Below are 20,332 nucleotides of genomic sequence, written 5' to 3'. Positions count from 1 at the left end.
TAATTTCGCATACCTCTTTTTTCCCTTCCTTACAAATGGCTTCTTCACAGCCTTTCACTGAGACCACTTCTGATGAGGGAATCACCTTGTTGATGTAAACTTACTATTTTATGTCTATCAAACTGTGTTAGCTTTGGCTTTTTTCATATAATAAACAAAAGAGACAGAAATACAGTATCCAACTAGCAGACTTGCAAAAGCACCAAGAGGTGCAATTTAAAAAGAATTTCTTTGCAAAGTTGTATTGTTATGTAAAAAAACAACACTGGTTCATCCCTTGAGTTAGGTGCCTTTCTTGTGCTCTGGTGATACGTAGGTGACTGAGTGGCTTAACTAACAAAAGAAGTTCCTCTGAAAATGGACAGGTACGGGGACTGAGCTGAAAGCTCAAGTCTACTTAAAGTCTGGCTCCTTGGAAGTAAAATGTGAAGAAATGAAGTGTGGCTCAGGCCTTTTACACAGTACTGCATGTGACAGAAATTTAGGCAAAACATAATAGTTCCCCTTTAATTTTAAAGCCTGAAAACACAGATTCATGAATAAGTGTTTGTTTGTTTTACTGGACATCTCCTACACGTCACTACAAACAGATGTGTTTGAGTGGAACAGCAGGGCTCTCACTTACGATGTGCAAACATTGACCCAGATACTATCTCTCAGCCTTTATGATTCCTATTACAGGTGCCTGTTCATTTTGAACAGCTGCTCAACTGGACGCATAGTGGTTTGTCATTGTGTTTTCTTATATTGTGTGTGGTTCGTATTGTTTAAAGAGAATGCAGGTGTGGGTAAAAATGGTTTGTGGCTTTTGTATTTGCATTTATACCTCTCTGTAAGCTGCACCTGAATTCATTTTCTCTAACTCACTTTTGTTAATTTATGTTCCAACTAAGTTATTCTTAAAGTTTTAGCAATTATTTTCTGTATGAGCGTTAAAGTGTGTTGTCGTCCCCCCTTTTAGCATCTAACCTTTTGTACTGAATACAACAAGAAGAGCGGTGGGGTAAATCTGGTGTTTTTCATGTTCCTTCTGCATTGGAAACTATTCTCAGGGGATCCTTGATGCTATATGTTACAATAAAAGTATTGAATGACTGAAAAGTGTGTTGGCCCACATCAGACTTGCCCCCGAGCTGTCCTCTGAAAAATGCATGAGCGTTTGTAAAATTGGCCCCAAAAAATACAGACAAGCAGAGGCACGCTCCTGGGCTTCTACAAAAAGCAAGCTGAATTATTCTGTTTAGAAACGAACCATGAGAACTTTAAGGTTTGATTGCAGATGTGGCAACACGTCGCTGCCTCTGATGCCTCCATGAGAAATCCAACTGAGTCGCTTTGTCTGCTAACGAAACCTCAGAAGCGGCGCTGCAGTCGAATTACATCTGCTGCCTCTCCTTGCGTTATGAAAAAACTTCGACAGGATGTTGTATAAAGATAATTAGCTGACACAGCTGCCTGCTTCGACTGTGGTACGCTTTAGCAAGAATCTGCAAATTTAGACTCAAATGGGTCATCGGAGGCTGGCTGTGGTTAGAGAAAAATCTTGTGTAATGCTGTGACACATTTAAAGAAAGCGCCTGCGTGTGCAGAATATGACACCACCTCCATCCTCGCACAGGTTGAATAAATACATTAAAATCCTGCTTTTTGCACAACTGATTACAAGCGAGATACAGATTAATGGTTTTATCTTCACAAGAGGTAACACTGCAGATGTTCATACATTAAGAAAAAAAATCTGAATACAGTGTTTCATATATTCATCCATATATTGAAAAGTACATGAAATAATATTAATTTTAATAACAACAAAAGGACAATGACATCTGTAACAAAAGTGGATTACAAAGTGACTTTTTATGCAAATAACTCTTAAGAATTAGGAGACAAATCAGACAATTCAATTTTACTGTATGTAAAAACACTGAAGTGCTATTTGTTCAAAGCTACAAAATACACTTAAAAAAAGCAGGAAGAGTTCTTTTTTATTTCCTTCAAGGAAAAGTACTATAAAATAAGTTACAGTACAGTGAATTTGTTCAAACTGACTTTTGTTCCCGTCTTCCAGCCTTTTGTAAGCACAAACAGAAGATAGTCATACAGGAGTAGAGAGGGAGATTGTTCGAAAGTCACTTTCCTCAAAAAGGAAACGAGCAGCCGCGCTGTCGTCGATAACTGTGCATCTTTAGTGTGTTTGTGTTTACAATAATCACACAAATGTTTCTGAAAATGTGAAACCTTTGAGCTTTGAGTCTTCATAGTCTGCTGGTCACGTCGCCTGTGGCCTTAGAAGAAATCTTGGTACTTCATGAGCTCAAAAAAAAAAAAAGCACAAATACTTCATGTTTAGTCACATAACAGACGAGCTCTCATACATCGTCAGCCGGCAAAGGAGGTATGTTGAACCTTGGTCTTGTGAAAAAAGCCATCTTCTCTCTGCAGGCAAAGAAGACGACTTGTTATAATTAATATGCCGATTTTATTCTGTAGAGTATCTTGTGATCTGTGCCGTGTCTCTTTGGTGTTTGACTTTTAAATCAATGTAGACAAAAGTTCTGTCGTTTTGTGTTTCGTACACTTTGCTGCTTTGACCGTAGATTCTCGGTCAGTTTTGCACAATGCGTCACTTTTGCATTGTGACATTGTGCTCTGTAAGGCTGGAAAAATGCACACATGGTCACCAAATTGGTCCTGAATTGATGGATGTTTTTAGTTAGTCCTTAAAAAGCAGGTGGACCAGCAAAAGTTTAATCAACTTGCAGTGCTGATAAAGCAGGAATGGATCATCACTGATCAGTTAGGTCTAGACGTTGATGTCCAATGTGTCAGAGATTTGCAGACGTTATGAATGAAGAAGAAAGATCATCAGTGTAAACACTCTTTGCATGAACTTGACTTATTTGCCAGTAAAAGTTTTAGAAATTCTTCTCCTGCTACTTGTCACATTTCTGGTTATTTAAATCTTAAAGAATGGAAATTAATTCAGTGGAACCCACTGATTGGGCCTGCCATGACTTTCTTCTGATGGAAATAACCACAAATGTAACATTATGTAAGGGTTACGATTTAAACTATGGATATGTGATATGAATAAAGTAGGAGCTCTGTAGATCTTAAGTTTCTAAACAACAGTCCTCTTCCACGATATCTTTCTTCAGAACACGAGGAAGGAATAGATGCCAAGCTAAATTTAAGACTTCTTCTGGGGTCAGCGGGTGTTCATAGCATACAGCTGAAACAGATTTTAGCTGACTTATATATCACATCAGTTTAACCTGAAGTGCAGCCTCTGCTGACAGACACAGTAATTTTCCAGGGTAGGTGTCCCTGGACTTTGGTGCCGTGACTAACAATGTGAAAACTGATCAGTGCATTTCTCACCTGAACGTCTGCACAGGCAGCGGCTCCTTCTGGCTCTGCCCTCTCATCTGTAGAACCTCCTTAGAGGCCTTCCTCAGCCTCCTCTCTGCCGCCTCTTCCTGACGTTGCTCCTGCTTGCTTTGGTTGGCCTGTAAAGCAGCAAAAACCGTCAAACGCTGCTGGGAGAGGCGTATTTGTAAGGGAGCTGCAGCCCACTCGGTTTCCTCACCTGTCTCTGGGCCTCTCTGAGCAGGCATCGAAAGCGCTCGTCCCTCAGCGCCCAGTTGGGGAGCTCGGTGGCCTCCCTGGTCTGCGGCTCCTCCAGTCGCAGCTTCAGCTCTCTCAGGGCGTTCAGCTCCTCCATCAGCTGCCTCTGACGGGTCCTGCAGGCCTGGAGATCCAGCTCCAGGTCCAGGGAGGTGCGCGTCGGCTGCTCGGCCAGGGGGGAGCGGTACGACTGCTGCTCACACACAGACAACTCAGGTAAACGACAAAAAAAAAAAAAACGGTACAGGCACAGGGTGAAAGAGACATAATGAGGACGTACCTGCTTGTATCTCAGTGTTCTTCTTTCCAATGTGTTTCTAACAAAAGGTGACTTCTTTGGTAGAGTTGAGCTGTCACTGTCACTGCGATACAGCTGAAAGAAACAATAACATCCACTTTAAGGCCACAGCTCATCCTAAAATAAAATACATGTTTCCACTGCCCCATCGTGCCAAATAATCCAGCTAGATTATTTTAGTGCGAGCTGCCTTATTTTAAAGTGAGCCACACTTAGTAATGTGCAAAACTCTTGAGCCGACCCTAATTTCTTTACATTTTGTTATGTATATGGAAAATATGGCAGTGATTTATTACATGTTTAAACTGGCCCAAATGTTTTAGTTAATTACAGACAAGTGGAGACACAGACTTGCCTGCAAGGCTTTGTGCACCAAAAACGGTTTGAGCAATTCTAATTAGCTTGAATGTCAATATTTGGTGCGACCACCTTTATCCTTTAACACAGCCTGGACTCTCTCAGACGAGCCTTCTGTAAGTAGTGTTCAGGAACAGTTCTCCAGGCTTTCAAGGACATTCAAAGCTCTTCTTTGGAAGAACATGATCCCACGCTACTTCAATAATGTTAAGGTCCGGGCTCTGGGGAGGCCAGTCCATTGTTGTTTCCCATCAGATCACTTTGACAAGATTCCCAACACTGCTGACTGAAATGTAGCCTCAAACTACAACAGACCATGGTTTATAGATTTTGGAATAAAATTGGATTGCTCCATAAGAACGATGGCCCTCAGTGATGCCTGTAATTTGGCACACCTCAGCCTTTGCTCCCTGTTTCCCTTCCTTAACCTCCTAGGACCTGGCGTCCACATATGTGGACATCACATTTTGGGTTATTTAGACCAAAATACTCAATTTTGCTCTAGAAGGGCCTGATATCCACTTACGAGGACATCATACTGCTACTGTTCTATCAAAATTTTAAACGAATATCCTCATATGTGGCTCTTATTTTTCTTAAAACAAAAATAAGGTAAAAAAAAAAAAATCTGGTAATTCTTTGTTTTTACATTCATCAGGCCCCAATATGCCCAAATATCAAAGAGAAATTAAAAATGCATGCCGTGGAAGAGTTCGGGTCTTAGGAGGTTAAGAATGGCTACTTGACAACCACCCTTCCACTGAGCCCACATCTGATGAGGCTTCAGGGCCAAATGTATCTCTCAGGTCCTTCCTGAATTTTTCCTATTTCTTTCTTTTATACACTGATGTAGTTTTTTAGGACTGCCATTTCCACTTCAGCTTCAGGTCCAATTCAATTCAATTTATTTATATAGCACCAAATCACAACAACAGTCGCCTCAAGGCACTTTATATAGTAAGGTAGACCCTACAATAATACCTTCTGAGAAAAAAACCCAACAACCATATAACCCCCTATGAGCAAGCTATTTGGTGACAGTGGGAAGGAAAAACTCTCTTTTAACAGGAAGAAACCTCCGGCAGAACCAGGCTCATGGAGGCGAGGCCATCTGCTGCGACTTGTTGGAGTGAGAGAAGGAAGACAATGCACTGATGTAGTTTTTTAGGACTGCCATTTCCACTTTATGGACACTTTGCACAGTATTCCAAAAGTTTTCAGCTTATTCCTCGTTCTATACTATTTTATGCTTGTCAAAATGTATTATCTTTGGCATTTTTCATATATTCAATTAATTTTTCATAGATTTAAGATGCATTTGGTTCTTTACCAAGTCGTGTGTTACATGTAAACACAACACTGCTTCGTACTTTGAATTAGGGGCCTTTTTTATGGTTGAATGATTCATAGATAAGAGTTAAGTGTGGCACAAAGGACTAAAAATCATTCGTCTCACAAAAATTGTGAGAAACTCATTCATGTTTCTTTCCACAAATTATGACCCAGTTAGTCTAAAAACACAAACCTGTTACCGCACTACACCCACCGATCTTAGCGCTGCAGACGAAAGCGCAAATCTACACAGGATGTAAAGACTTAAAGTCGTCCCCTCACAGCTGAGCAGAAACTAGCTGTGTCCTTCTTTTGGTTGGCAAATGTAGACAGTAGAGAGAAATTAGTTCCGACATGAAACTGCTCACAACAGCGTTTGTGGATTTTATTTGGGTATTTTAGTAATTAGGTCATGATTTCTGGAAAGAGAGACAGCTGTTTTTCAGATGATGTTTTTGAGCTATATATATTAAGATAAAGGAGACACCTCCACAGCTGATGGGCAACTCAAAACAATACAGTATAAATGTTCCTGGGTGTGGGCGTGGCGCAGGCGGGGTGGAGGCGGGGCGCGGGCGGGTGGCAGAAAGCCAGAAAACAGTCATAATTATGGTTGACAAGGTTGAATGTTGTCTGTTTAACTTGCTGTAAAACAGTTAATTACATTCAAGAATCAGCTCATGTTTGAACATTTTAAATAAATGAGGGGCGGCTTTCCTGCACATTGTCTGCACATTAATTGTGCACGGCCTTTTCATCCAGATGGATGTACAGCATGACAGGAAAGAAAGATGAGAATTACACGACACGTCTTATATTCATATCTATATGCTGTCACTTTTATAATAAAATAAAATACTCACCCTGCACACATACTGATTCCGAGCGCCCGGTGAGAAGGTCTGGGAGCGAACGATGGTGCTACCACGCATGAACGGCGAGGCGTGACCCCAGCGGCCTCCCCGCTCTTTAGGGCGGACTCGCACCGGCTCTGGGAACATGCCTTCTGTCATGGTCGCCTTTTCTACCTGCAAAAAATATATGAACAGAACTTCTAATGCCAGATTTTTTTCCCCCAATAAGAATCTCCTCACTACCAAAGCGTCACCTCGTACCTTGGTTGTTGAGGGTTTGCAGACTGTCTGGTCACAGCGTCCTCCGGTGGTGATGCAGATTCCCTCTGCGCACAGGCCCTCTGAGCAGGGAGCGGCGAATGCAATGCTGTTGCTGCAGCCGCTGTCCACTGACTCCGCCTGCCAACTCCTGAAACATGCACCAGCCTCATAAAGGTACAAACATGACAGGGGCCAAAACAATGTATTTATTTGTCAAACCAAAATCTAGCCTGAGAGGAGGATAATGTCACCTTTCCGATGCTGCCTCCCCAGGCTCGTCCTTCTTCTCCCGCTCCTCCAGGTGGGTGGGGGTGTTGCGTGACAGCAGATTGCATGCAGTGTCCTGTAACATCACATTTTATTCCCTCAAACAAGATCTTCAGCCTTTCATCACTCCCCTCCCTCCTCTGACTGCTGACAAGGGCTGTGGCTGGCTTGGCTTCTGAGACACATTCTTGTCAATTACGCACTCAAACAAGCTACACGCCTGCAGGCCGTGGGCTACAAGCTGCTATTCAACAATGGGAATGTGAATTTATCCAAAAGAATTAGCAGGATTACAACTTACAGGATCCAGTGAACAAAATTAGTTTACTCAGGCTCAGCTCTTGGCACCACAGGCTGTGGCTTTAAGATGGATGTAGCAACTGTAATGTCAATCTGGTTTATATACGCGATTTGACACCTTAATGTTTTGGGCAAAATGACTATATTTGGTCTGAATTCTCCCTGACCAAGTCGTCCAGACGCAGTCACACAGCCAAAGTCTTTGTTTTTAACTGATTTTTATCTGAGCAGCACCGTCCAGCTGCTTCCTGACACTGCTGTTATTGACTAAATAAAATATGTTTACCATGGCTCCAGGCCTTTGTTCGTCAACCTGGCCATCCTGGTGTCTGCGTTGGATGACGCTCCTCTGTTCAGGCCTCTGTGACTCTGTCCCATTCAACATCTGCACTCGCAGCCAGTGGTAAACCATCTCTGGGCTCCCCTCACAATCTGCCAGGCTCACCTGGGCTTTACCCTGCAGGCAAACACAGGACATTTTAATCTGAACAGCTGTAACCCCAGTCTCCACCAGCAGTGGGGTTATGGTAGCTGAGCCCTTCAGACCCACCAGCAGCTCTTCCTGAGCCTGAGGTCCCAGTGAGCAGACAGACAGCTGCAGAACGCACACCGCCAGGGCGTTTGCTGGGACAGGAATGCGGAAGCCTTCGTTGAAAGTCATCTGGGATTGTGGCTCCAATGCTGTACAACAGTAAAACGCACAGGCCCTGCTGCCGTCCAGTGAAATCAGGTGCACCTTCACATACCTGAAGAACAACGCATGAAAAGAACAAGACTCAGACAGACTTCTACTTAATGCGAACGAGTGTCCTCAGAGTGCTGAGACAGAAAACGTTCAGAGTGTTGGCTCAAGTAAAAGGAACACTATAGGAAGAAGGAAGTTTCTACTCCCTTTGTCATTGAGTCTGCCTTTACATTAAACAACTATTTTAAAAATGGGCTGTTCTAAAGAGCTCAGGAAATTCCTCTGTAATAGGATGCAACATATCAGTTTGTGGAATTTCTTCCCCTGATATTCCACGAACAACTGCTGGAGGCAAACTGGAGATAAGTGGGTGCCTTTAAACGCAAAGTGCAAAGATCAAAGATCAAAGAGCAAAGAGCAGAGAAAGTTTAACGTTTAACTGTAAAGCACAGCAGGGAGAATGACAGAAGAAGCAACTGGTGATTTCTTTTTTACTTTTGAAGAAAATCATACAAGATATTCTTGTGCAGTGTTGTTTTGCTGTTGATATTTTATTCTTATTCCATGTAATAAAAACAGGATAGTGAGCCAATGCACCAGCCTGTGCACCAGGCCTATCATCTCAGTGGCCTGACAGTCTCAATAAAAGTTAGAAAAGAAATGGGAAATTTAGCTAAACAAATTAATGATTAAAAAACTGCCTAAATTCTTTAAAAAGTTGACTTTTAAACTAGAAATCCATCAAGTCTGTTCTTTTTAACCTAAACTGGAGTAGCAGCAGTTTCGCTGTGCATCCCGTAAACTAACCATCTGATTAATAGAGTCATCTCCTTCTGCCACTTTAACTCTTGTATTTCTTTCATTTTCAGAGCTGAAAGTACTCACACTTTATAGCCGTCTCTCACAATTGACCTATTTAAATTTTTGACTTGTAACAGATGCAGTCGCAGAGACTGAGAACTGGACTCCCACCTGTGAAGAGAGAATAGAGTTCATCCAGAGATATTAACGAGGAACGAGCTTTGCCACCCACGCACTGTCTGCACTAACTTGTTTACTCACAGCAGTCCCAGTTGGATCTGGGTGGGCTCGCTCGCAGACGTCAGCTCTTTCATGTATGACATCTCATCAAACTCCTCTGCCCTGTTGGACGAATGGAAAAATGGTGAATGAGCAAAGAGTTTTCCCACTTTACTGGACACAAGCTTTTTGTTTAGTCTACTAAAGGTAGTCAAGCCTCTATGGACAGCATTATAACTACCTGAATTTATAATGAAATGCAATGCCATGCAAACACCACAGTCACAAATTCTGAAAGCGTTCTTATTTTGGGTGTAGTACTCTCCTTCTCCACTAGGAGGTGTTAAAGTTTAGCTTTAACACTGTGAGAATGGACCTCTACTCACCTTCTGCCCCAGGCCTCAAACACCCCGCTGTCGGTGGCCAGAGCATCCTCAGAAACACCTGCAGAGACTCTCCTGGCTCTCCTGCCACTTCTGTTGGCACTGTTTCCCCTCAGAGTAACTCCTACAAAGATTTGGAGTTAATTCAATGCATTAGCAGGTAGACATTTTAGGTAAGATCATATCTTTAGAGTCTCAGGAAGACCCCCTGCCTCAGGAAAAGCAGCTCACAGTGACCCGTTGTCTCTTGCTGTCTTTTACTGATTAGACATCAGACATGTGTCATTTAGAATTTCTGCTCTTTTGCCTTTATTCTTTTATTGAGATCACGATAATTACCCACAAACTCAACTTCTTTGGGGTTTCTGTGAACATGTATTATAATTAAATCAAATTAAGTAGCTAAATATCTTGGCAGAGAGTGAATTTTAACTTTATTGAATGTCTACAGTGAAGATAAGGAAATGTGCTGAAAGGCAAAACAAGATAATAACAGCAAAACAGAAAACAGCACAGTGACCGTTTTAATCATTTTGACCCATTAATATAACATTTTTTGTGAACTCTGATTTAGGTTTATACAGAGTTTCTTTGCTTACCTGTGGAGGTGAAAGCCGCCTGAGCCCCACTGTCTCTGTGAATCTTGTTATCCAGTTGATGCACAGCGGCCGGGCTGACCGTTTCCTCACTGCTTATCATGGAGGTGTGCGATAGGGTTTGTGACTGCGCCCGTAGCCCCTCTAAAATACCGCGGCCCGCCTGCTCCATGTATTCCTCCGTCATCTGGGTGAGGGGACAGTCCTGAGGGGCAGAGTGGTAGGGCGTGTCCATTGGCGAGCTGGGCGGTGACAGGGAAGAGAGCGAGGAGCGGGAGGACAGCGAAGCCAGGGACTGCGGGGTGTCGTGGGAGCGTTTGGTTTTGCTCTGGGTCAGAGGGTCGGGGGTAAACATGGAGCAGTCTCTTGAGACGGTCTCTGGGGGAAGCAGGTAACGCAGGTGAGGGTCAAGGGGCTCTCCAGCGCCCTCGTGGCGCTCATATTGGGGGAGACCGTAGATGTCACTGAAACTGATGGAGCTGAGGGAGCCTCGGCTGGACGCCAGGGAACCCCGACTGGAGGCTAAAGAGCCGCGGCTGCTGCTGGACGACACAGTCAGAGAACTGGCCGACAGGCTGGAGGCAGACAAGACAAAGGAGCAGGAGAGAAATGGGTAGAAATCGAAATAATGCCTTTTATGAATTCAGTAAATGAAAACTTTATTTATTATAGTTATTTAAAGCTGTCTGCACTTCTGTTTTATTTTGATTACAATTTCACTTTAATTTAAAACTCTCAGCGGTGGCATACAGACGCAAAACTACAGAACATGCGACTCTTTATCCTCACGAGAGAGCAGACGCAGACAATGACTGAGGAACTTTAGGAGTGTGTGCTGCACCTTTTCAGCTGGGAGTGAAGGTAGGTGGTGATGCGTGTTGCCTCCTCCAGCTGTCTCAGCAGAACATTCCTCTTCTCCTGCTGCAGGATCCTGTTGGGAGATTCACTTCGATGCATAAGAAATCCAGAGTTCAATGTATGGCACCACATATCAGCCAGCAGGCTTGTGTAACAGCTCACTGCGTTTTAATCTTACAGGATAAACTGGGCTACGAGGGCACCGGTATATTCCCTCTAAAAGAACACAGCTGCAAACCTAATATGATAGTGAACGAGATACACTATGTTCTGGTTTCATGTAAGGAGAGTTATTTGAGGCATCCTTCCCCTGATCAGCTCATTTTTATACACACTTCAAACCCATTCTAAAAGGTTTTAATAAATGTTTAAAAAGTGTGTGATAAAAAGCTGAAACAAAGCGGGCAATAAATAAAAATATCAGTAACAAATTGTTTCTGCATGGAAACTGTGTTGAGTTTTCTTTGGTTTGTCATTTTTCCAGTGTGAACAAACCACATACGGAAACCTGCTGACAGTTAGTATGTAGTATGGAAATGGACACAAAGTCCAACAGCTCACTGTGATTTATGATGATGGATTTACAGCTTTTCATTTTAGTATGTGAGTATATGTGCATCCCCTTGATACAAAAAGAAACCCCACAGGCTGCTAAGTTCACAGACATATGACAGCTATGATGAAGGCAGTGGAGGCGATGATGGGGCAGAGAAGATAATAATTTCCAAATGAGCGTATGAAGATTGGAAATACTGATGCCCTGTTAACATTTAAACACGATGTGTACCACTCTCAGCTCATACAGTGTCAACGAATTATTGTTCCAAGTACCTTTAATGGATGTAGAACAATATGACGTGTTAGATAAAGCAAGCAGATTTATAAAACAAAACAAAACAAAAAAAACTGGCAGCACTTCACAGGCTCCATTACTCGAGAGGACCACATGACATCTTCTAAGCATTTCCGTCTATATGACTTTATTTTTTCTTGCTATAAACTTTCTCTGTGGCTTCTCTTGTTTTGTTGTTTTTATGCCTTTCTTGCTTATTCCCCCCTCCCCCTGACATTTAAAGGGTGTAGAGGAAAAAGCTGGGTAACATATTTGTTTAATGGCCACTTTATTGCTTTTCCTTTCTCCTTTCAGTGTTCATAAAAAATTAAATAAAATATGAAAATGTTTGTATAAAAAGTTGTAATTTGAACTGTGATACACATTTTGTTTACTCGATCGCTTGACTACTGTTATGGTGAGACCATTCACCTTGAGATTATCTTCATTTGGCATCTGTTTGGATGTGGAACGAGTCTTCAGGTGTCTTTATTATTATATATCCAATATGGTGCTATTGGTGTGTTCTGATGATAACTGTTACTTATTAACCTGATATTTATTAAATAACGTTAAAGTGCACCTGACTGTAAATTATCGCTCTTACTGTATTATTTGTTTATGCATCTTAAATTTGCCTGTCAGAGAGCACGCTGTCATCATTCTCACCTCTGATTGGCTCCCTGGCTTTGGGAGCTCTGTGCCCTCTGCACCTCCTCCTCCAGCCTGGAGCGCTCCTCCTCCAGCTCCAGCAGCTTCTCCGGCGGGTGCTGCTGCTTGCTGACATGAATGATCTCCTGCAGGAGGGCCTCCTTCTCGCGCAGGAGTTGCAAGAAGTCCCGGTCGCGGTCTGCCTCGGCCCGCCCCGACCAGCTCTCACTGTCCAGCTGTGCTAGCTGATGCTGTATGCTCTGCACCCTGAGAGAGGAGCAGGAAAGATTACACATGCTGCATAAACCCTTTACATTTTTACATCGTAAATTTCATGTTCACTTTAAATTCACATACCATGATTAAGAAAAAAAAAAAATCAGTCTTTCAGACTCAGAACTTCATGATAATAGTTGTGGTTTAAAGTTTACATACACTCACATTCACAACCTCTGTGGCCCCATATTAATATTTTTATGAGCGGCTGCTGAATAAATGCTACCTGCAGCATTATGTACAGCTTCTGTTTACTCTGCACAAGTGTTTATAGCAACACGCGTACAATCGGCTCCACTTAAGACTGCACACTTGAGCCCTGCTGACGCTTCATGCTGTGATTTATAATGACAGCATTCAGTGTCTGTAATTTCTGCCCGAGCTACCTGCTGCATCAGCGAGTGCTCTTACAGGTGTATACGATCCAGATGTTTGCTCAGAGTTAATTGGGTTCTCACAGAGTGATTTCTCAGCTTGGATGAAATAACTGTGTTTATGTGAGATGGATTTCAGACAGAGTGACTCAGTGACAGAGCATGCAAGTTTCCACAGGTCTCCCCCCTCCCTCCCTGCCTCTCTTCCCCTCCTGATGTCATGGTTGGCACTACAGCTGCTGGGTCACAACAGCAACATGAATCTTTTTTTTTTTATGTGTATCAAGCCAAAGTAATAACTCTGAGGATGTAACCTCTTTATAGCTGGAAGACAGTCTGACCAGGAATCATTAGACAACACAAACATCAGAAGTTTGTTCTGGATTTTCTCACCGTCTGTCATTTTTGTGAACTGGGTCATATAATTTCCACTGTAATTTAATTTTCTTATAATAATGACACATAGTTTGGATAAGGCATGACCTGAGTATGAAAGCAAAACTGCCGATTTACTCGTTTAACGACCCTCTCCTATGGCCATGAGCTGCGCAATCCGCCAGAACAGTATCACAGATACAAATGACCTAAATGAGCTTCCTCGTAAGAGTGTCAGTGCATATAGGCACGTAGGGTTGGTACGCAGTACACATGATGACATCAGCTGGATTAGCTTCTGATTTCAATGTTTCACTTTAAACATTGATATGATTTTGAATCCAGCCTTCAAACAGTTGATAATTTCCACTGACTGCTGTCACATCATCACATTTGTCCTCAATGAATTAGTGAGAGATATTCCCTTGATTTTTTTTGAGAGATCCTGATGTGGTGACCTATCTAACACATAGATTTAACCGAAGTGGCCTGGGATGGAGTCACATTTACAGCCCAAATTACTGGACGAACCTGTGCTGAATTCGTAAGCGCCCTTTTTTTTTTTTTTTTTTTTAATGTAAAGGAATTCCATGCTTTATCCAGTGTTGATTTTGCCAACATATAATTTGGTCTACGCTATAGGGTGAGCTGGGATATATTTAGCCAAACAGTGTCTATATTAAATCACCCTGCGGAGAAACAGGGTTTGACATGGAGGCTGGCGGTGGGCAGTCCTCTCCCTTTGGCTGTGTGCACAAAGGCAGCACACAGTCAGCAGCAGCAGCGTGGCCAGGCAAGAATGTGACCACCCAGCTCATTCTGCCGGCCAGACATCGCTCAGCAGCCACGTCCACCGGGCGCAAATACTATTCATAACACATCCTCCCACTGCTGGTGTGTCATAGTAGTACGAATAACAAACAGCCAGGCACACTTACTTTTTCTTGGCTTCCTCGTACTGCCAGTTCAGTTTCACTTTGTCCACCAAATATGAGGAGTCTTGGGAAGCATACTGAAGAGAAACAAGGCAATGGACCAGATTACATGATACGATCAGATTGTTTGGCTTTAGTCATTTCAAATTTATGCAGGGAGTTAAATAAAGTAATACACTCATCATCTGGGATGCTGACTATTAATTTAGGCGGCGTCTCCTACCTCCCCCATGATGTCAGTCTGACAGCCAGTGTCACAGTACTGCTGCAGATTGCACGAGTCACCCACGGTTCCAGTGCTGTTCGCCACCTCGCTGGCCGAATCGCTCACCGACAAGCTGCTTTGGAAGTTAACAGTCAGCTTAGCCAGGCTCTGTGAGAAAGAGGACACGTTATGTTCATTTCCAACACCATAATTATATTCTTAAATAATTCAAACCTTCGGATGATTCAGAGTTCAAAATAATCTTTATTTAACTTATACTGGGATATGTTAGAGATATGACTTCATTTTAATATACAGTCAAGAGTAGAAGACTAAGTTTTTGTTCTTTGGGAGCAACGGCCTGCTTCTTTCTTATTCACACAGGTGTACTCTGTCTTGCTTCTATTGATTTTCACTGCAAGATGTTAGCGAGACCTGCTATGATGTACGGTTTATGGACAGCGGCACTGTCAAAAAGACAGGAAGCGCATTTGGAGGAGTTGGAGATATTAAGGCTTTCATTGGGAATGACAAGAATGGACAGGATAAGAAATTATTATAAAATAGGACAGATTAGGTTGAGTAGACTGGAGAGAAAGTAAGAGAGGCTGAGACAATTCAGACAGTGGACATATTGGACAAAGAATGTTTAATATGGAGCTGTCAGACAGTGAGAAAAGAGGAAGACCTCAGAGAAATTTCACGAACATAGTGAAGGAGGTACATGCAGAGGGTTGGTGTGACAGAAGAGGATGTTAGGAATAAGGTGAGATGCATTCAGATGACCTGCAGTTGTGATCCCTAAAAGAAGCAGTCGAAAGAAGAAGAAGAAGAAGAAGAAGAAGAAAAAAGGTTCAAATTTCTTTGGTGGTCACCAGAAATTTGTATGCAGGAAAAACCCGACAGCTGTTTAAATGAGTTTGACACTCTTGTGTTAGATACTGGATAAGACAAATAATCTCCTTTATTATCCAAATATTATACAGGCTGCCTTTTTCAAAAACAAAACAATTGAGAAGTTTCGGTAATTTGAAATACACATGGTAAAATCATGTCTGTGTTCAGACAGCAACACCTTGTGAATTGTTTGTCCTATTGTGATATACCAAATGTAGCTCATTTTCTCTTCTTCCCAAAACCGTTTGAATGTTCTCTTTAGCACAAACGGTAGCGGAGTTACGGTCACTTAAAGATAGCTTGGAAAATGCCCCCACAGCCAGAGTGGTAAAAAATAAAAATAAAATAAAAGTTAACATCAAACCTTCTACTAGAAAGAATAACATAAATACTAAAGGCCAAAGAAGACGAGTCTGAAAAGGTCTGGAGACCGTTTTTTACTTTCTCTGTTATCAGTGTCATTGTTTATTGTGAATCATGCAGAGTTTGTTTTTATTGAATTATTACAGGGAGTTCTTAGCCAAATTAAATGCATCTGCTTCAGTTTATGTGAGTAGGTACTTTAACGCGTTTGTATGATAAACGTTTGATCGTTTGCTTTTTCTTAAATGCCTTGTGTGAATTTTTCTTTTGATAAAGAAAAAATATATTAGAAAATATTGTTGGAAAAAAAAGTGTCATCTGCCTCCACTGCGTGCTCAAAAAAAGATCGTGATGCTGCCAGGAAATGCATCTGCAAATGTGGTCATCATTATCATCCTGTTACCGCTCGATTATTCATAATTTATTGCTGTGTCGTATATTTTGCTCTGCTGACAAAACCTGAAACTTGGTGGGTGATTCAGATGTCTGGAAATGTGCTTTAATAATAGACAATGAGGCGAAGTAGCAGAGGCTGACAGACACTAGAGGTCAGTATCGAACATGTCAACAACAAAAAAAAACTGAGAACTTCTGAAGCTAGCAAGTCAACATGATCTTTAAAGAAGAAGAGGAAAAAAAGAGACACCTGGATGAGGTCCTGCCTCTCCTTCTCGCCTGTGCTGATGGCCTTCTTGATGCTACGCAGTTCGTTGAAGATGGCTTGAGCCTCGTCCAGCTTGTAGTTTGTCTGACTGGAGGACATCTTTCTGTCAATCCTGGAAGATTAACAATACACATTTTATATCTGCTAAGACACTCTTGGCTTTTGCAAAGTTTAATGAAGCTCTGATGTACAGCAAGGGCTCTCGAAACATTATGACCGAGTGGCATGTAATGTGGTTTATTTTGATTTTTTTGTTGTTGTTTTGTAGTATGTTTGTTTTTTTTTTTTTTTTTTTTACTTTAAAGTGGCTGTTACATTCATTGAGAGCAAAGGTAACTGTCAGGGTAACTGAAGGCCCATGTGACTAATTCCCTGCGATGGGAGGGCTTTTAGGGCCTTGTTTATGAAGGACAGGAGCATGGGGATGGGTTTGTGTGGCATCAGCAGTGATGTGTACACTCCTCTGATTTTTATAAGGAAGAGCCAGCGAAGCGTGAAAGGGAAGCTGTTCAGAATTACTGGTCGATCTACGTTCCCACCCTCACCTATGGCCATGAGCTCTGGGTAGTGACCAAAAAAATAAGAACCAAAGGGCAGAAATTAGCTTCCTCTGAAGGGCAGCTGGGATGTCCATTAGAGACAGGGTTCAGGAGTAGAACCACTACTCCTCCAAACTGAAAGCAGGAGGAGGTGGCTTCCCAGCACATTTGATGTGAGGCGTTCCTGGACTTACCAGGAAGAGGGCCTGCGGCAGACTCACTGCATGCTGGAGGGTTTATATGCCTCTCCTGGCTTGGGAATGACTCAATATCCCATGAAAGAGCTGCAGGAGATGGTGGGAGAGAGGTCTGAGCACAGGGCCCAGATAAGCAGTAGAAAGCTGGTGGATGAAGGGAAGCCTGCTGTGATGGTAACACTAGAATAGTTAAATGTGAAGAGAAATGCCACCTTGTTCTTGTGTTTTGTTTCTTTATCACAGTATGACATGAACTGTGAATTAATTAAATGTATAGTAGTGCAGTCAGCACTCATGGAGGCCCCATAAAATGTTAATAAAGGCAGCCTTTAACCCACAGGCCACACTCTGAAAGCTCTGGTCCCAGAGGGCAAACCTTCATGGTTTCAGTATTTTTCCTATGTTCTTAAAAAGCTTAAAACCAAAGATGTTTGAAAAGACATCTGCTGAAAATCAAATTCAATCCAACTAATGAACTGAGCTATGAAGACAACACAAGACAAACCAGTTTTTTTTATGGTCCGACGGTTTTAACAAGCTTGTGTTCTCGTGTGTGTTTTTGGAGTTAAAGCTTTTTTAATTTGCTACGTCTCTGTGTAAGTAGCTTTGCTGCACTGTAACAGGGTAAAGTTTCTCTTTATGACCTCCAGGGCGAAAAGTTGCTGCACGGCTGTAGCTAATGTGGGTCCTAATAAACTAAAGGTATATCAGCATCATGTATGTCGGTGATTTTCTAAGTGAGGTTGAGTTGGATATATGAAGCCCGCAAACTGATAAAATTCCAGAAAACTGAACATTATTAGTTATTAATAATATAAAAAGATTTTTAAACAAATATATTATTTTTTTCTGATAATCATTCATGAGTCTTTTGTCATTTTTGGGCTTCCATAGAGGTCGATATCAGAACTAAAAGTTTAAACTTATGTTAATGTTTTCAAGCATCTTTGTACATCTTTGACTTTAAGACAGAATAAAACTGAAATGGATTTAATTTTGGACACTAAAAGTAATAAGAGTAAGTACCAAAAGAAGCACAAGGATTAAGAATGAGAGCTAATCGGCTCTACTGAACTGTTATTTATCACCAATCTGACTCTTACCTACCTTTACTTTCTTATTTCTATCTAAAGTAGTTTAAAATTAGGAATGAATCTCTCATTCACTTGCACAACAAGATATGGTGCTTTGTATTGGAAAACTTGTCAGTGGTGAGTAAAGTCACAAAATAATCAGATGAACATCTGAAGTCTTACTGTATTGTATTCATGAATGAGTCAAGTGTTTCTTTAGACTGTGGTTAGTTCAGAAATACTGAAACTGCATGTGACAGACCGGTATAAAGGCTCTGTTCGTTTACTTTCAACAATCAGGGATTGTTTGGGCTCTCCCTGATTTAGCAGGTAAAATCTCTGCGTGGGTTTATCCTACAGATCATGACATTAAAAAATAAACAAAAACATATCACAGTACACCAAATATGACCTATCTGCGCATTTCATCGTGCTTGCAGAGTAAATCTTGTATCGCTAGTCTGTGTGTGTGTGGTTAGGTAGGTGGTTGGTTGGTGGGGAGCTGGAAGAGCACAGGACCGTGCCTCCTCCGTTAGTGGACCTGGCACGTGGCCTCCCCTCTCGCCACAACCCGCTTCCTTCACTCTCCTTCAACAGCAGGTACTGTTCATCCACCCGACCCTGCCTCTTCCTCCCAAAACAAGCCCTGCTTTGTTCCCCCCGGCCCATTGGCAGGGCCGAGGAGTTTATAGGTTTATGTGTTTAGCAGAAAACAGGACACTGCCCACCCTTCTGTGCTTGGCTGTATTGAACCCCCCCACCTCCCCCGTGCCGTGTGCTGTACAGCATCATATATGCTTACATTTATTTTAGTTCAATTCTTAGAGCTGCTGATTGTGATGTTGGCTACAGAAACAGGTCAGAGGAAGCATGTGAAGCATCCACAAATTCAGAGAAATTCATCAAGATAAGATGGAGAACAGATGAGACGTCTGTATGCCAAACTGTCCAAAAGATTAAAACTCCTAAGTCCAACTCCTGAATTCTTTAAGTCGAGCAATGAAGATTAAGGAGCAGGAGGGCTCTACACCAGAAACTGTTGGTTTGCTTTATCTGATGCGACATGGCGTGGAGAACAATTAGCTATATTGCTGACAACAGCTGAGATTGGAGGAAAAAAAAAAAACCCCAAAACAACAGCCGTAGGGTTCCTCATGGCCTCAGCCCTACCGGGTGACCCAGAGGGAACAAAGGGACGCGCACACACATACACAAAGGCTAACAAAGACATAAACACGCATATGAGCACGTATACACACACGTAAAAAAATTCAAGAAGAGGATGCGTCTCCGTTTTCTGCAAGCTGTGTATTCTCCTGTCTATTCTGGGAATCACTTGAGTTGTGTATTATCTAAGAGATAAGGGACTCTTTGCCAGGACTCAGGAAGTGCAGAGGAATTTGCTGCCAGATATCTCTGTGTTTTTGAAACTGCTTTCAAGCCCACACCTCCCCCCCTTTTCACCCCCTCCACCTCTACCCCCCCTTCTCCATGGAACAACTTCCTCTCCGGGCTGAGCCTTGGCTCTCTGCACTCCACTGGTGCATCCTCTTCCTGAGGTGGAGTCCCCTTTTCCATCAAAAACTCCCTCCATTTGCCTTTTCTGAAACATTCTCTCTTTTTTTTCCTCCTCTCAGAGGTGGAGCTTCTATTTCTAACATGAAATTTGGAGCTGCTTAGAAATGTTCCCAGCACAGGAAGACGCCATGTGAATGTGTCTGAAAAGCAACAAAAGCTAGAAGAAAGTACAATGAATAATAAAGAAAAGTTACTTTAAATCATAAAGTGAAAAATATATTCCTATTAACTTAAATATCTTCTTTTTCTTTTTTAAATGAGTCAAAGGCCTTTTTGCTTGAAATCTTTGAAATTTGAATCAGTCTTAGTTAAACTAAATCGTGTGAGCAGTGGAAACTGTTTTAAAAGATTCTAATATTTAAATGTGAAAGCTCAGTTCAACAATATAGACAACAAAAGTGTGGCGAGGAAAGGGAAAAGGTTTTAAAGGAACCTAAAGGATGAGACCAAACATACAGTGTGAGAAAGAATAAAAAAGGGAAAAGGCCGCTGGGTGGGGAGCAACAAGGCCGAGTGTTGTAGGAAGGAGAAAGGC

At 42.1% G+C, this 20,332-nt stretch overlaps 1 protein-coding gene across 1 annotated transcript in view; it reads right to left on the bottom strand.

The window, feature by feature from the left end:
• Nucleotides 1-1,681: 1,681 nt before the first annotated feature.
• wwc3 (WWC family member 3) overlaps nucleotides 1,682-20,332 on the bottom strand; it is a 45,066-nt gene continuing 26,415 nt past the window's right edge. Inside the window, exons 6-23 of the mRNA XM_087836330.1 lie at nucleotides 16,393-16,522; nucleotides 14,505-14,654; nucleotides 14,285-14,358; nucleotides 12,340-12,588; nucleotides 10,822-10,911; nucleotides 9,984-10,555; nucleotides 9,388-9,508; nucleotides 9,044-9,124; nucleotides 8,867-8,953; nucleotides 7,847-8,042; nucleotides 7,583-7,753; nucleotides 6,981-7,072; nucleotides 6,730-6,877; nucleotides 6,478-6,642; nucleotides 3,908-4,000; nucleotides 3,590-3,820; nucleotides 3,382-3,509; nucleotides 1,682-2,436 (exon numbers count right to left, since the gene is read on the bottom strand). Of these exons, the coding sequence (XP_087692456.1) occupies nucleotides 2,370-2,436; nucleotides 3,382-3,509; nucleotides 3,590-3,820; nucleotides 3,908-4,000; nucleotides 6,478-6,642; nucleotides 6,730-6,877; nucleotides 6,981-7,072; nucleotides 7,583-7,753; nucleotides 7,847-8,042; nucleotides 8,867-8,953; nucleotides 9,044-9,124; nucleotides 9,388-9,508; nucleotides 9,984-10,555; nucleotides 10,822-10,911; nucleotides 12,340-12,588; nucleotides 14,285-14,358; nucleotides 14,505-14,654; nucleotides 16,393-16,522 (2,845 nt within the window). The 3' untranslated portion in view covers nucleotides 1,682-2,369. The remainder of the gene's footprint in view (nucleotides 2,437-3,381; nucleotides 3,510-3,589; nucleotides 3,821-3,907; nucleotides 4,001-6,477; nucleotides 6,643-6,729; nucleotides 6,878-6,980; nucleotides 7,073-7,582; nucleotides 7,754-7,846; nucleotides 8,043-8,866; nucleotides 8,954-9,043; nucleotides 9,125-9,387; nucleotides 9,509-9,983; nucleotides 10,556-10,821; nucleotides 10,912-12,339; nucleotides 12,589-14,284; nucleotides 14,359-14,504; nucleotides 14,655-16,392; nucleotides 16,523-20,332) is intronic.

Source organism: Neolamprologus brichardi, chromosome 23, assembly GCF_056152115.1.
Source record: "Neolamprologus brichardi isolate AB-2024 chromosome 23, ASM5615211v1, whole genome shotgun sequence".
NCBI classification, from domain to species: Eukaryota; Metazoa; Chordata; class Actinopteri; order Cichliformes; family Cichlidae; genus Neolamprologus; species Neolamprologus brichardi.
This window is presented reverse-complemented; position numbering and strand designations above follow the sequence as displayed.